The sequence below is a fragment of the Setaria italica genome, chromosome II (assembly GCF_000263155.2).
Source record: "Setaria italica strain Yugu1 chromosome II, Setaria_italica_v2.0, whole genome shotgun sequence".
Classification (NCBI taxonomy): domain Eukaryota; kingdom Viridiplantae; phylum Streptophyta; class Magnoliopsida; order Poales; family Poaceae; genus Setaria; species Setaria italica.
The window spans coordinates 6228487-6245218 of NC_028451.1; the positions used below are offsets into that span (position 1 = coordinate 6228487).

General features: G+C 43.3%; 4 protein-coding genes across 4 annotated transcripts; all 4 read left to right on the top strand.

Moving 5' to 3' along the window:
- Positions 1–2374: 2374 nt before the first annotated feature.
- LOC101774918 lies at positions 2375–2858 on the top strand. The gene has a single exon (XM_004955695.2). The coding sequence runs from the start codon at positions 2430–2432 to the stop codon at positions 2856–2858; it is 429 nt and encodes a 142-aa protein (XP_004955752.1). The 5' UTR covers positions 2375–2429.
- Positions 2859–4561: 1703 nt separating this feature from the next.
- On the top strand, positions 4562–5208 carry LOC101775326. The gene has a single exon (XM_004955696.3). The coding sequence runs from the start codon at positions 4615–4617 to the stop codon at positions 5041–5043; it is 429 nt and encodes a 142-aa protein (XP_004955753.1). The 5' UTR covers positions 4562–4614; the 3' UTR covers positions 5044–5208.
- A 1576-nt stretch (positions 5209–6784) lies between these two features.
- On the top strand, positions 6785–7323 carry LOC101775737. Its single transcript, XM_004955697.3, has one exon. The coding sequence runs from the start codon at positions 6841–6843 to the stop codon at positions 7270–7272; it is 432 nt and encodes a 143-aa protein (XP_004955754.1). The 5' UTR covers positions 6785–6840; the 3' UTR covers positions 7273–7323.
- A 3274-nt stretch (positions 7324–10597) lies between these two features.
- Positions 10598–11228, top strand: LOC101776135. The gene has a single exon (XM_004955698.4). The coding sequence runs from the start codon at positions 10649–10651 to the stop codon at positions 11075–11077; it is 429 nt and encodes a 142-aa protein (XP_004955755.1). The 5' UTR covers positions 10598–10648; the 3' UTR covers positions 11078–11228.
- The last annotated feature ends 5504 nt before the right edge of the window (positions 11229–16732 follow it).

Here is a 16732-nt window from a genome sequence, read left to right on the forward strand (position 1 = left end):
TATTACATGTGGCGAGGAGCGGCGGAGACAAGAAGGGAGGGCGTGGCAAGGCGGCAAAGCGTCGGTAGGCGTGGTGGAGCACGGAGCGTGTGGATCTTGGAGTAGCGGCCACCTTGCCCTCAGATCCGGCAGCGGCGACAACCGACAGGCTGAGGAGCAGCGACGACGGCAACTGGCGGTGGTGGTTGAGCAGCATAAGTACGCCGCCTCCCTCCCTCCCTTCCTCCCTCTCTCTGGTCCAGGGCTGAGGTGTTGTGCAGCTGGGGCTCCGACGAACGGTGGCGGTGTATGGCCGTGGCTCCAGCGCTCTGACGGACGGCGGCGGGGTGTGGTTGGGGCTCCAGTGCTCCGGCGAATGGCGACGGGGTGCGGTCGGGGCTCCGGCACTCAGGCGGACGGCGGCGGGGTGCTGCTGGGGCTCTGGTGCTCTGGCGGATGGCGATGGGGTGCGGCGGAGGCTCCAGTCGGCAGATTTTTTTAATGCCCCTTTAATACCGGTTATTTGACCAAGTACTAAAGACCCCCCTTTAGTACCGAAGTAGCAATATCGGTTGCACAACTTGTACTAAAGGGGGTCAGGAACCGGTACTTAAGGGGCTTTCCCCGGTCGTGGGTCACACAAATGAATTCAAATACAAATTTGAATTCAAACAACCAAAATCAATGCACCAGCATGAATGCAAGAATAAACTCCTATGATTCATTGACTTATTTTAAATGAAATTTAAATGCCTAATAATTTAACATCAACCATAGAAAACCTTCAATCCTTAAACACAAAGCAATTAATTTCTAGTAAATTCTAACAATTTTTATTAAGTTGCAAAAGTTTAAATATTAGGGTGTTACATGGTATATGTGGGGCCAGGATATTTTGTAGTGCCATTATGGATTGACGGTATCAAATGTATTTGATTTTCCACTGTTTATAATAACACTAGATAAACTTTGTGTGCAGCATCCAATTGTGGAAGCCTCATTTTTTTCCGAGGAAAAGAGTGCCTTTTATTAGATCTCATAAACAAAGTTACATCTCATAAACAAAGTTACAATCATGAGCAACAATTTGCTCAACACACAATGAAGTACGCAAACGCGACATAGCTGTATGTCTGGTTCGCTTCACCAGTTGAGCAAGCTCGTGAGCGGTCCATTGCTACTTTGTTGCTTCAAATTATCATAAAAATGCAATATATGATTGAATTATTTATTGCTAATTTCATCTTTTATTTTTATGGAGACCATGAACCTTTGTAGCATAGTGCGTCAATCCCTTAGATATATCAATCAACTACGTACACAAAATATGTAAAAATAAGTGAATTCCTAAACAAAAAGTATTGTGTAGCGCTTGAGGGATCAAAATAATGAACATATTTTTTTTTGAATTTAAGATTGCACGTGATCAATTCGATATTTGGTTGAGTTTCTTATTTCTTTTAAATTTCATTCGGTTCATCAATGCTATATATGCTTTTCTGAGCATAGTAGAAGGAGCCACCACATTTTCACTATTCTTTTGGATTAACATTTTTGGTACAGCTGCGCATGGGGCACGAATCTACGTAACAGATCCAATGGCTATGATAATTGGAGTTTATGTTTCTAATTTTTTGTAAGAATTTCTGTTTTTTCTCTAGGCATGTCGTTAAAATTAAGTGGAGGTTTCAAAAAAATCTCCTATTACTAGTAATAGTAAGATAAGATGATCCTTGTAATCCCTACATTATTTTAATGTGGGTCAACATCTTGTTCGGTAAGATTGGTTGCATAAGCTGAAATTTGCTGAATTACCAGTGTATATCCTTCGCAGGTAATGGGACAGTGGCTCATTTGACAACCCAGAAACTTACAGCTCCATAAGATGATTTAGCAATGCAAGATCACGTCATCATAACTGGTTGGCTTGTAATATTATATTCTAAGTTTCTAACAATATAATTACAGTTCCATATCATACGGCATGGAATTTTTCACCTGGCTTCAGAGCAACCAAGGTGTCCAACGGTCTTCCCTAAAAAAAATAAGAAAAGGAAAAAAAGAAAGGTGTCCAACGGTCATCTCTGGCTGCCTAGTTATCTTGACTCGGTCGTGGCATGCGAACTGTGTAAGATTTTTCTCTGTTGCTCTGAAGCACCGAAATAGTTGTTGTGCGTATCTTGACTTCGTCAGTGACTTTGTGCGTTAGAGTATGGCTACCTGTGCAGTTAAGCTATTGCCTACGAGGGTCCGGAGTCCTATTCATTTGCCTCCGAATTCTAGCTGCCAGATCACCGTCTGTTGCAGAATTAAGAAGCACTTGAACAGGCCTTGGGATCTCTTATATAAACGTGCCTCCATTGTCTCATGTTTCATCACAACACGCTCAGCTCATTTGCATTTAGCACAGTACACTCCCAGGTTTGAATCACACTTCTAGCAAAGCTCCAATGGCGTCCCTAATAGAGACCCACCGCTCCGGCGCAGAGGTTGTTAGTGGAGATGCCATCTGCAGGAAGAAATCCGTCGACCTGCTGGAAGAGCTCGGCCTCCCCAAGGGTCTCCTGCCAATGGAGGACATCCAGGAGTTTGGGTACAACCGCACCACGGGGTTCATGTGGCTGGTGCAAAGGAAGAAGAAGGTGGAGCACACCTTCAAGAAGATCAAGCAGACCGTGTCCTATGCTTTCGAGGTGACAGCGTTCGCCGAGAAGGGCAAGCTGCGGAAGATCACCGGTGTCAAGACCAAGGAGCTGATGCTTTGGCTCAGTGTAGTTGAGGTCTATGTTCCCGAGGCCTCGCCGGAGAAGGTCACCTTCAAGACTGGCACTGGCCTCTCCGACAGCTTTGACGCCACTGCCTTTGCACTCGGGGAGTAAATATGGATGCTGAGTTTTATTAGTTTATTTAATCCTTACGAGGATTACCTGCAAGGATTGTCTTAATCGTTAGTGCCAAGTTCAATGGCTTGCGTGTAAGATGTTACAGCTCCATTGTCTTAATCAATAACATCTGCTTGCAATAAAAAACTGATGAAGTGAATACGATTTTCCCCTTTAAAAATATTTATACACAATGAGGCTTAGAAAATTAAAACATGGCAGAGGGCCATCGGCCAGTGGAATGCATTGTGCAACGGATTTATGAAGTCATACAAGAGTGAACAGAAGCAGTTCAGCTGTGTAGGAAAGCTTCCCCGGCGGAGGCACCATCACCCTGCCAGTGAACACAGTTGATGTAGCTAGCTTGGGCCAAGTTTCAAAGTTCAAATTTCAACATTAGTGCTGCCTGTTATCACTGTGTCCAGAAACTGTTGTCAGGTGCATGATCTTGTAATATTTCTTGATGAAATGAAATGTTCAGATAGGCTTACTCGGTCTACCGTGCATTTGCAAAACAAAAAAGTTGTTTATATACTCCATGTTTTATCTGCATACTATTATTATAGCTCAACATTTTGTTTTGCAAAATTGGTTCAGTAACCTGAAATGTGGTAAATTATTGTTGTGTATGTCCTTTGCAATCTGGTACTGTCTCATTCGGTAAGGTAGATACTTACAGCACCGTAAGATGATTTTGCAATGACTTTGATATTCACAGAAGTCATCGCATGTGTGTAATGTGATTTATGCATCTGGTTTTGCTTTTAAAACCGGGTGTGACAACTTGTATCTTGAAGTTTTATTGCAAACTGAATTCAGTTCATATGAATGTTATCCCTTATTACAAATGTCTCTCCAAATCTTGCCTATGTGGATGTTAAGTTTTATTAGTTTATTAATCCTTACGAGGATTACGTGCAAGGATTGTCTTAATCGTTTGTGCCAAGTTCAATGGCATGCCTGTAAGATGTTACTGGTCCATTGTCCTACTTAATCAATAACATCTGCTTGCAATGGAAAACTGATGAAGTGAATACGATTTTCTCCTCTTAAAAATATTTATACACAATGAGGCTTATGAAATTAAAACATGGCAGAGGGGCATGGGCTAGTGGAATGCATTGTGCAATGGATTTATAAAGTCAAACAAGAGTGAACAGAAGCATTCAGCTGTGTAGGAAAGCTTCCTCGGCGGATGCAATCTGGTAGTGTCTCATTCGATAAACCTAGAAACTTACAGCACCGTAAGATCATTTTGCAACGAAGAAGGATCGCATCATCATAACTGGCTGTCTTCTAATATTCTAACAATATAATTACAATTCCATATGATACAGCATGGAGTTTTTCATGGTCATGTCTGATAGGCTGTTTATAGATTCTTGACTCCGTCGTGGTTTGCTAACTGTAAGACTTGTTTCGTCCAGACAATGAAATAGCTGTGATTCTCTTGACTTGGTCAGTGACTTTGTGCGTCAGAGTATGCTTGCTGGTAAGAAAGTCAGCTGTGGCTACCCGTGCAGATGTGCTATTGCCTATGAGGGTCAGGAGTCTATTTCCTTGCTTTGCCTCTGAATCAGAGTCACCAGATTCCAGTCACTTTCCGAATAACACTGGAACAGGCCTTGAGACCTCTATATATACGTGCCTCTATTGCATCAAGTTTCATCACAACAAGTTGAACTCTTTTGCATATATAGGACACAATATATTCCCAGGTCAGCAACCTTTGCTAGCAAGTAGCCATACTCCAATGGCATCCCAAATTGAGAGCCACCGCTCCAGTGCAGAGGTTGTCACTGGAGATGCCATCTGCAGGAAGAAGTCTGTCGAGCTGCTGGAAGAGCTCGGGCTCCCGAAGGGCCTCCTGCCAATGGAGGACATCCAGGAGTTTGGGTACAACCGCACCACGGGGTTCATGTGGCTGGTTCAAGGGAAGAAGAAGGTCGAGCACACGTTCAAGAAGATCAAACAGACCGTGTCCTACGCGGCTGAGGTGACGGCATATGCTGAGAAGGGCAAGCTGCGGAAGATCACCGGCGTCAAGACCAAGGAGCTGATGCTCTGGCTTAATGTTGTTGAGGTCTATGTTCCCGAGGCCTCGCCGGACAAGGTCACATTCAAGACCGGCACTGGCCTCTCGGATAGCTTTGATGCCACTGCCTTCGCGCATGGGGAGTAAACACGGAGTCAGTTGATTAACTAGAAATGATGCCGGTTCCATAATCTTACTATTCTACGGTGATGGTGCTAATCATGTATACGATGCTATGTCTTTCTTTCTTTTGTGTTGGAATGATGCCTATATAAGTGTGTCCTATTGCCGCTACGAGTTTGTATCTCGCAGTTTTTTATTGCAAAATGAATTCCGTTAGGACAAAATTTGTTATCTCTTATTACAAACATCTCTTCAAATCTAGCCTATCTGGAAGTAACACTTGATCAATTTCGTCCTTATCAGGTTTATGTCAGTCGTTGGAGGATATTTGTATAATTTCTTATGTTCTGTCACATATTACAGCATAGTGATGAGAGAATGCCACAAGTTACAACATTGTGGAAATGTGGTACTTGTTTTGAAAAGAAGGAAATGTGTTACTACCTTTGCAAGTGTAGAATGTTCAAGATCAACAGAATTATGCATTGTTAGATAATTGATGAAAACCATATTCCGGTCGATACATCGGAAGGTCTACAAAGTTGTTGATATCAAATAGACTGTCTACCATGCCATATCAGTTGGAATCTTGGCACCAACGCATGTATTTTCATAAGGTGTAATGAGTTGATTGCTTGTCACTGGTGTTAATCCAGACATCAGAACTGGAATCAAGTAATTTTTTTATAAGGGTCAAGGAAATTTTTGGTGAAATAAAAACACTTTATTCGCTTTTATGAAAAACAATTCTTATGTGCATCTGCTTGCAATCAAACTGATGAAATGAAAAAAAATTATTTGCTTTTAAAAATATCTATAGACTAAGAAGCCTTACAAATTAAAAAATAGTGTATATGCTCCAAGTTGTTTTGTAAAATTGGTTGCATAACCTCAAATTTGCTAGACTATCGTGTTGTATGTCCTTTTCGGGCTTGCGGCCAATTTGGGACTGTAGCTCATCAGAGAACTAGAACGTTACACCATAAGATAAATTTGGAATCCAAGTTCTTGTCATCATAATTGGCTGACTTTTGTAACACGTGAATAAGCCCTTGTTTACTTCCCAAGTTGGGAGGTGCCAAATTAGCATTTTGCCATAAATGCGACACTGTAGCGTTTCCTTTGTATTTGTGAATTATTGTCCAAATATTGACTAATTAGGCTCAAAAGATTCATCTCGCAAAGTACAACAAAACTGTGCAATTAGTTTTTGATTTCGTCTACATTTAGTACTCCATGCATGTACCGCAAATTTGATGTGATGGGGAATCTTCTTTTTGCATAGTGTCAAAATTGGGAGTTTGGAGGGAAGTAAATCGACTCCTTATGATACAGTATGGACGACAAGTCTGAAATTCTTTACTTGGTTTCAGAGCAGCCAAGGCGTCAGTCGGTCATCTCTGGCCGCCCAGTTATATACAGATTGTTGACTCGGTCCTAGTGTGCTAACTAACTACTTTTTTTATTTAAAGGTTGGTGTGCTAACTGTTTCCGTACTACAAGACTTGGGTCATTTGCACACTGCCAGTTATGCGTCTCTTGAGTTGGTCAGTGATTTTGTGCGTCAGAGTATGCGTGCTGGTCACAAGTCAGATATGGCTAGGGTCATGACTCATGAGCTCATTCCTTAGCCGTTGAATTCTAGTTTGCAGATTCCAGTTTGTTTCAAAATTAACTAGCACAGGGACAAGGCTTCAGACTTGAGACGTCTATATAAACTTGCCTCTTCAACATCTGTATCACCAGCTCATCACAACAAGCTTAACTCATTTGCATACACAACGAATTCCAATAATAGAACCACTTCACAGCAAAAGTGACATGGCGTCTCAGGCCATCGAGAGCAACCGTCCTGGCGCAGAGGTCTTCAATGGAGACGCCATCTGCATGAAGAAATCCGTCAACCTGCTGGAAGAGCTCGGCCTCCCCAAGGGTCTCCTGCCAATGGAGGACATCCAGGAGTTTGGGTACAACCGCACCACGGGGTTCATGTGGCTGGTGCAAGGGAAGAAGAAGGTGGAGCACACCTTCAAGAAGATCAAGCAGACCGTGTCCTATGCTGCCGAGGTGACAGCGTTCGCCGAGAAGGGCAAGCTGCGGAAGATCACCGGTGTCAAGACCAAGGAGCTGATGCTTTGGCTCAGTGTAGTTGAGGTCTGTGTTCCTGAGGCCTCGCCGGAGAAGGTCACCTTCAAGACTGGCACTGGCCTCTCCGACAGCTTTGACGCTACTGCCTTTGCACTCGGGGAGTAAATATGGATGCTGAGTTTTATTAGTTTATTTAATCCTTACGAGGATTACGTGCGTGCAAGGATTGTCTTAATCGTTTGTGCCAAGTTCAATGGCTTGCCTGTAAGATGTTACTGCTCCATTGTCTGTCATAATCAATAACATCTGCTTGCAATGAAAGACTGATGAAGTGAATACGATTTTTCCCTTTTAAAAATATTTATACACAATAAGGCTTATGAAATTAAAACATGGCAGAGGGCCATCGGCCAGTGGAATGCATTGTGCAATGGATTTATGAAGTCATACAGGAGTGAACAGAAGCATTCAGCTGTGTAGGAAAGCTTCCCCGGCGGAGGCACGATCATCATGCCAGTGAACACAGTTGATGTAGCCTGCTTGGGCCAAGTTTCAAAGTTCAAATTTTAACATTAGTGCTGCCTGTTATCACTGTCCGGTAACTGTTGTCAGGTGCATGATCTTGTAATATTTCTTTGGTGAAATGAAATGTTCAGATAGGCTTACTCAGTCTACCGTTCATTTGCAAAACAAAAAAGTTGTTTATATACTCCATGTTTTATCTCCATACTATTATTATAGCTCAACATTTTGTTTTGCAAAATTGGTTCGGTAACCTGAAATTTGGTAAACTAGTCCATCAACTCGTGCTCCCGCACAGACTAATATTTTTAGAACCTATTGCATTTAAAAATTATATAGAAATTAAACTCCTAGCTAAGAATCAAACTTGTTTACCTACTACTCTCTTATTTTTCAATACTTCAACATAATACTTATATAGATATGTACCTATCTTTGTCCAGTTGTAGTTGATTTTTAATTAATAATTACTCTATGCACTTTTTCCATTTTGTAGCACACCTCCAATCCTCCATATATTATGTTTAGCATACAAATCAATATTTTTCATCTATTCCTCACAAACACGTATAAATGGTCTAAATGGTGGCACTCATCATGTGTATATACTTTAACTTAGTATTTTTATATTAACAATGACATAAATAGGTAATTTAGAATCATATATTAGTTTACTTTTTGATATTTCTGTATGATGCACATGAAGATAATTGGATTAAGATTTAGGTGTTTATTTTAGGTTATTTTTAATAATGACATACGTGGGTAACATAGATAAAATGTTAGAATGACATTTTAAGTTATGCTTTATAATGATCTGTATTAGTAAATTGTATGAAGATTATGGGGTTACTTTAAATTATTTTTTATAATAGCTGAGCTCGGTAATTTAAATATAGGTTTAGAGCTTATTTTTGAATATTTTCACAATGACAGTGGTGGGTAACTTTTTTGAAAATATAATAGATCAATGGCTATGATTATTAGAGTTTATAGGATTGGTGTTTGATGTTTTTAATTTTTATGAGAATTTGTCTATTTTTTCTAGCTTGTCTCGTGGGAACTAATGCGGAGTTTCCAATGGAAAAAAATGAGACTACATTGCTACAAAACTATTACCATAAGCTACCTCTCATTTGTTAAATATTAGAACATAATGCTTATGTAGATATATACTTAATATCTTCATCCAATTATGATAGATTTTAGTCAGTATTTACTCTATAATATTTTCATCCACATTTATAATCTTTAACTTTTCACTTTGCTTCGCAGGTATGCGCTTGAATTTATTTAATGAACCCTAAGTTTGAGACAAAATTTTAGCATAGAAATCTATATTCTCAACTTTATATCCTTATAAATGGTGACACGCATCATGTGTATAGACCTTAATTATTATATCGTATACCAATAGTGCAAGATATAGATGATTTAGAATCATATATTGTTGTATATTTTTAATTAAGGTTATTTGATTCAAACATAGGGTTACTTTATGTTATTTTTAATAATAGCATGTGTCGGTAATATAGATGCAAATTTAAGGGTTTATTTAAGTTTTTTAAATAATAGTGGTCGGCAATTCAGTTGCAAATGAGGGCGTTATTTTAAATATTATTTATAATGGCATAAGTGGGTAATTTTGATGAAGATTAGGGGTTACTTTAGTTTATTTTATATACAGGTAGAGGTGGGTAATTTGTATATAGATTTAGGGGGTTACTTTAGACTATTATCATAATAGCATAGGTGGATAATTTTTTAGAAAATATGATAGATCCAATGGCTATGATGATTTGAATCTATCGATTGATGGTCGGATGTTTTGCTTTTTTGTGAGAATATCTAGGATTTCTCTCTTTTTTAGAGTGTCCATCTAGGAATCCTAGGTGGCTTCACCTGGAGGCTTCAAAAGGAGCCTCCAATTAGTAATAGTAGGATTATTGTTGTGTATGTCCTTTGCAGGGAATCTGGTACTATCTCATTCCGTAATCTAGAAACTTACAGCACCGTAAGATGATTTTGCAATGACTTTGATATTCACTTAAGTTGTCGCCTGTGTAATTCGATCCTAATGCACATATGATTTATGCATCTGGTTTTGTTTTTAAAGCCGGGAGTGATAGCTTGTATCTTGAAGTTTTATTGCAAACTGAATTCAGTTCATATGAATGTTATCTCTTATTACAAATGTCTCTCCAAATCTGGCCTACGTGGATGTTGAGTTTATTAGTTTATTAATCCTTACGAGGATTACGTGCAAGGATTATCTTAATCGTTTGTGCCAAGTTCAATGGCTTGCCTGTAAGATGTTACTGCTCCATTGTCCTACTTAATCAATAATATCTTGTTGCAATGAAAAACTGTTGAAGTGAATACAATTTTCCCCTTTTAAAAATATTTATACACAATGAGGCTTACGAAATTAAAATATTGCAGTAGGAAAGCTTCCTCGGCGGAGGCAATTTGGTACTGTCTCATTCGGTAAACCTAGAAACTTACAGCACCGTAAGATCATTTTGCAATGATGAAAGATCGCATCATCATAACCGGCTGTCTTCTAATATTCTAACAATATGATTACAATTCCATACGATACAGCATGGAATTTTTAATGGTCACGTCTGATAGGCTGGTCATAGACTCTTGACTCGGTCGTCGTGGTTTGCTAACTGTAAGACTTGTTTCGTCTAGACAATGAAATAGTTGTTCTTCTCTTGACTTGGTCAGTGACTTTGTGCGTCAGAGTATGCTTGCTGGTAAAGTCAGCAGTGGCTACCTGTGCAGATGTGCTATTGCCTATGAGGGCAGGAGTACGTCTTTTTCCTTGCTTTGCCTCTGAATCAGAGTCACCAGGTTCCAGTCACTTTCCGAATAACACTGGAACAGGCCTTGAGACCTCTATATATACGTGCCTCTATTGCATCAAGTTTCATCACAACAAGTTGAACTCTTTTGCATAGGACACAATATATTCCCAGGTCAGCAACCTTTGCTAGCAATTAGCCATACTCCAATGGCATCCCAAATTGAGAGCCACCGCTCCAGTGCAGAGGTTGTCACTGGAGATGCCATCTGCAGGAAGAAGTCTGTCGAGCTGCTGGAAGAGCTCGGGCTCCCGAAGGGCCTCCTGCCAATGGAGGACATCCAGGAGTTTGGGTACAACCGCACCACGGGGTTCATGTGGCTGGTTCAAGGGAAGAAGAAGGTCGAGCACACGTTCAAGAAGATCAAACAGACCGTGTCCTACGCGGCTGAGGTGACGGCATATGCTGAGAAGGGCAAGCTGCGGAAGATCACCGGCGTCAAGACCAAGGAGCTGATGCTCTGGCTAAGCGTTGTTGAGGTCTATGTTCCCGAGGCCTCGCCGGACAAGGTCACATTCAAGACCGGCACTGGCCTCTCGGATAGCTTTGATGCCACTGCCTTCGCGCATGGGGAGTAAACACGGAGTCAGTTGATTAACTAGAAATGATGCCGGTTCCATAATCGTACTATTCTTCGGTGATGGTGCTAATTATGTATACGATGCTATGTCTTTCTTTCTTTTGTGTTGGAATGATGCATATATAAGTGTGTCCTATTGCCCCTACGAGTTTGTATCTCACAGTTTTTTTATGGCAAAATGAATTCAGTTAGTACAAAATTTGTTATCTCTTATTACAAACATCTCTTCAAATCTTGCCTATCTGGAACTAACACTTGATCAATTTCATCCTTATCAGGTTTATGTCAGTCGTCGGAGGATATTTGTATAATTTCTTATGTTCTGTCACATATTACAGCATAGTGATGAGAGAATGCCACAAGTTACAACATTGTGGAAATGTGGTACTTTTTTTGAAAAGAAGGAAATGTGTTCCTACCTTGGCAAGTGCAGAATGTTCAATATCAACAGAATTGTGCAGTGTTAGATAATTGATGAAAACCATATTCGGGTCGATACATCGGAAGGTCTACAAAGTTGTTGATATCAAATATACTGTCTACCATGCCATATCAGTTGGAATCTTGGCACCAACGCATGTATTTTCATAAGGTGTAATGAGTTCATTGCTTGTCACTGGTGTTAATCCAGACATCAGAACTGGAATCAAGTAATTTTTTTATAATGGTCAAGGAAATTTTTGGTGAAATAAAAACACTTTATTTGCTTTTATGAAAAACAGTTCTCATGTGCATCCGCTTGCAATCAAACTGATGGAATGAAAAAAAATTATTTGCTTTTAAAAATATCTATAGACAAAGAAGCCTTGGCCCCGTAAAATGGAGCAGAGCTCAACTGAAAATAGCACTCTGTTAGATTTCAGCGTTAGCTCTGTTAACTTGGACAAAAATACCCCCAAATCGGTGGACAGATGAGAACGGGGGCCGGACCGGCGCCGGCGGAGGGCGCCCAGCTGTGGGTCCGTGGAGGGCGCCGACGGAGGGCTGCTTCTTACTAGCTCCTCATCTTTGCCTGGGGCCGCTTCCTCCCTTCACAGCCCGACATGGGACGCTGGCGGCAACGGGACAGCCTGGAGCGCGCTCCCCGCCAAGGAGCTCCAGGGCTGCGTCCACCAGGCTTCATCACCGACAATACCGAGGACGCCAATACCGCACGCCGCATGCTCGGCTCTGCGTGCAAGGCCAGCGTTGGCACCCAAACCAACTCCGCGGAGGCTGTGGCGGAGGAGTAGTCCCACGGTGACAGGTGGTCGTGCCGTCATCACCCGCGCGGAGGCTGTGGCGGTCGAGGAGTCCCACGGCAAGGGCGGAGATGAGGCGGCGAAGTTCCGCTTAGGAGACCGGCTCGCCCGTGGCGGCGTCAATGAGCGCCGGGGCGTCGGGGCAGGCAGGAGGGCGGGGATGAGCATCGGGGCAGGCGCCATTGGCCAGATGAGAGGGAAAGGGGGCAGCGGGTGGGTGGCAAATGGGCAGCGGACAGAGGAGAGGGCCGACGAGCAGCGGACGATGGCAAATTGGTGGCGGACGGAGGAGAGGGAAGGCGGGAGCCGGGCGGGCGGGCGCTGGCGGAGGGTGGCCAACCGCGGGTCGGCCTCGAGGCCGCCCGCTGGGGAATTGTAGTGCGATGATGGATCAGCGGCGCCGCAAGAGTTGGGAAGGGCGGCGTCATAGTGCTAGGAGGGGCTGCGCCGTCGATGGGAGTGAAGGGGAGGGCGACGTCCATGGGAGAGAAGGGGCGACGCCGTGACGGGCCTGTGCGAGGGAAGGGCAACGAGTCACATGTGTAGGTGGATACTGGAGTCAACCGGTCCGCGTACCGATCAACTCCCGCGCCGCGCCGTGCTTTTTGCTAAAGAGCCCCCTTGCTTTGTGTTTTTTGCACCGCGGTCTAGTGTAGTTCAAAGATCTTTAGATTTAGGTCCTATTTCTTTTGCACATGGATCAGCTCCTTGTAGCACAAACCCAGCTCCTTCAGAACATGGCCAACACCATGGTGGTCATGCAGGCTTAGCCCAACAACAACAACAACAACAACAACAACAACAACAACAACAACAACAACAACAATAACAACAACAACCAGCAGCAGCCACCAAGAGACAAGCATCGGGAGTTTATGAGCCATAGGCCTTCGATATTCTCCCACTTTGCTGACCCGCTTTTGGCTGATGACTGGCTGAAGGCGGTGGAGAAAATCCTTACCATCACTCAGCGCACTAACAGGGAGAAGGTCCTGTATGCCTCAGGACGACTGGAAGGATCTGCTGCAGACTAGTGGGATGCTTACACCACCGCACATGTTGATGCCGATGCTATCACCTGGCAGGAGTTCAAGAACAGCTTCAGGAATCACCACATTTCTGTTGGTCTGATGAAGCTAAAGAAGGAGTTCCTTGCTCTCAAGCAAGGGACAATTTCCATGAGGGAGTACAGGTACAAATTCATCCAGTTGTCCTGTTATGCACCAAAAGACGTGGCTGATGATGACAAGAAGTAGGAGTTGTTTCTGAAGGGACTGATTAGACCACTCCAGTATCAGCTGATATCCCACACCTTCCCATCCTTCCAGAAGATGTTGGACAAGGCTATTGGCTTGGAGCACAAGCGTAGCGAGCTGGGTGAGATGAAGAGGAAGTTCATCTCACGAGGACAATCTGGGAGCAACACCTGCCTCCACTTCGCTCCACCGCAGGGGACGTGACTCCACCTCATGGGCCCGAGTGGAAACTATTGGCAGCATCTGCTCCAGCACCCCATTCAACAAATCCAGCATCAAGTTCAATAGACTCTGTGCACCAACTTCGCACAAAACTTGGAAGTGCAAGTGGTGCAACACAGAAGAACTTGAAACATGAAGAGTGGCGCACTATCATGATGTATGTATTGACCAACCTATCCAAGGTGGAGACGTACATACTGTAAGTTCTCAACAAACTTGTTTGTTCTCAATTAGTCACTATTCTGCGTCCAACTTGTATGTTTCTCATTGGTACAAGGAATTCCATCGTCACTTCTGGCGTAATTCAAGGGAACCTACCCCGCACGAAGCGGAGACTCTTCTCAGAGAGGGTGCGGGAAATGGAATGCCCGATTTCATTTCTTGGTTCAAACATAAGGTACAGTCCAATTTAGCTCGTACTTAGTTATATATTACAAGTTGCTCGTACATGCGAATAATATAACGAACCACCCTACTTCAACTTGCAGGGCCAAACCGATGCGTCTATGAATGTCGAGTTGAGATAGGTTGCTGATGGCTGTGCCTATAGGATCAGATCGTTTACCGGTTATGACATAAATGGATATCGCTTTCACACAACAAGCCATGAGCAGAGTCGGCCTAATTGAAGAACCATAAATACCGGAGTTTTTACGCCAGGCTTTGATGGTGTCGAGTAGTAAGGAAGAATTGAAGAAATATATGAACTAACTTTTCATGGTTGCAAAGTTCTTAATCTAGTCATATTCAAATGCCATTGGTTTGATCCATCAGTCGTGAGACGGGCCCCTAATCTTGGGTTAGTTGAAATTTGGCAATCATCCGTCTTACAAGGAGACGATGTCTATATTGTGGCTCAACAGTCCATGCAAGTTTATTATTTGCCATACCCGTGCCAAACTGACGACCGTCTGGAGGGTTGGGATGTTGTGTACAAGGTATCACCACACGGTAAACTACATGTACCAAACAATGAAGATTACAACATTGACCCCAACACATATGACCGAGATTTTTTTCAAGAAGATGGGCTCGAAGGGATTTTTGAGATTGACTTAACCGAAGCTTTCAAAATGGAAGTAGACAATGAAAGGGTTGCTGATGATGATGTTGGAGATGAGGTTCATAATATGAAGGAGTTAGAATTACTTCAGTGATTACAGTTAGGATAGGACATTGATGACGATATTCCTCCTTCGGAGCACTGGAATGATTTTATTGACACGCGTGCCAGTGATGATGAGACTTATTATCCAGCTAATCCCGATCATGACGATTATTTCTAATACATGTATGGACCGTACTAATTTATTTATTATTTGTCATACTATGTTATTTTTCAAAGTATGTTTTGTTTATCTGTGCTGATTGGTTTACTCTTTGTAATTGCAGGTGATTGAACAATGGTGGGCGGTGCGAGGAAGATCGCAGCGCTTTATGAAAAATTGAAAGCTGCAGCTTCAGGGTCAGGTACAAGGTCAGACGCATCGAGGGGTCGAGGGAGGTGTTGAGGCAGGGGTGGAGGCAGGGGTGACCCAATTGTCGAGGAAACAGAGGAGGCACAGGTCCTGGGTAGCGGCAGGGGTCGAGGCAGGGGTGGAGGCAGGGGTGACCCAATGGTTGAGGAAACAGATGAGGCACAGGTCCTGGGTAGCGGCAAGGATCGAGGCAGGGGTGGAGGCAGGGGTGACCCAATGGTCGAGGAAACAGAGGAGGCACAGGTCCTGGGTAGCGGCAGGGGTCGAGGCAGGCATCGAGGAAAGGGTAAAGGGGTGAGAGCCCCGTCGCCTGTACCTTCACCCCGGTCGTCTGAGGAGGAGGAGATACCTTCCGCGCATGCCTCTAGTGACGAGGCGGAGGTACAGGAGGAGCAGGAGCAGGAGAGGGAGGAAGGGGAGGAGGTAGGGGATTTGCAGTCCAAGATCTGGTTGCGAGGTCCCTTGTCCCTCCCGAGGCGACCGATCCCTCTTCATAGATGCCCACTGATTCAACCAATTGGGGCAAAGTAAATTCCTTTACATATTCTTAGTACTTTTGATATGTTGAAAATTACAATAGAAACTAATAATTTATATTAATCACTTGTGCAGGAGTTGGATTAAGCTCAGTGGGGGTGGCCACAACCACAAGGTCAACGGCATATTTGGTCTTTTGTGTAGGCTACACTTCCCTGGTCTAGTGGTCTTCGCCGGATAGGAAGAGCCGGCCTACACATGGGACCACTACGTCGCCGCCGCCGACATTGGTGATTGTGACCATAGGACATTCGCGAACAAGGCGGAGCGGGTGAAGACCGAGCTGTGGGTAAGTATTTGCAGCACTACATTGGTTAATACATCAGCTTCGCTGGACATTTTTGAAATAATAATTGTATACAATGCGTCTATACGCAGTACTTCTATAGATACTAGGAGGGATTCGAGGCTAGGGCGGCCTCCATCACTGAACAAGCCACCAAGAAGCTCGTCAAGGACATGCACTACGAGGCGCGGGTTCAGGCCATCATTGACTTCTATGCTGAATTCAGAAGGATGAAGGTCAAAAAAGAAGAGGCAAGGACAATGAACCTAACCAAGGAAGAATTCATGGCGGTACGTACACAAAGTTAATATTTACTATTTCTAAGATTAATTACGCTTAATTTCTTTTGTTATATGTCACACACTTGATGATGTAGGTGCCTCCATGGTGGTGCCGAGCCTATACTCGGTGCTGGGAACAAATGGTGGAGGTGTGGTTGCAGCCCGGGTGGTTGGAGAACCACCTTGCTTGCCAGGAGCGGCGTCTGCAGATGCCATATGCATCACACCATCAAGGCAGCCTGAGCCTTGATGAATACAAGGAAAAATGGGTACATGAATTCATTTCTTTATTCTCACACTCAATACTGCATACTTTCTAATCCTTTTGCATTTTTGCCGCAGACGTCATCAC

What these genes read in the sequence shown, in the direction of transcription:
- LOC101774918 (XM_004955695.2), top strand. Translation starts at nt 2,430, where the DNA reads ATGGCGTCCCTAATAGAGACCCACCGCTCCGGCGCAGAGGTTGTTAGT.
- LOC101776135 (XM_004955698.4), top strand. Translation starts at nt 10,649, where the DNA reads ATGGCATCCCAAATTGAGAGCCACCGCTCCAGTGCAGAGGTTGTCACT.
- LOC101775326 (XM_004955696.3), top strand. Translation starts at nt 4,615, where the DNA reads ATGGCATCCCAAATTGAGAGCCACCGCTCCAGTGCAGAGGTTGTCACT.
- LOC101775737 (XM_004955697.3), top strand. Translation starts at nt 6,841, where the DNA reads ATGGCGTCTCAGGCCATCGAGAGCAACCGTCCTGGCGCAGAGGTCTTC.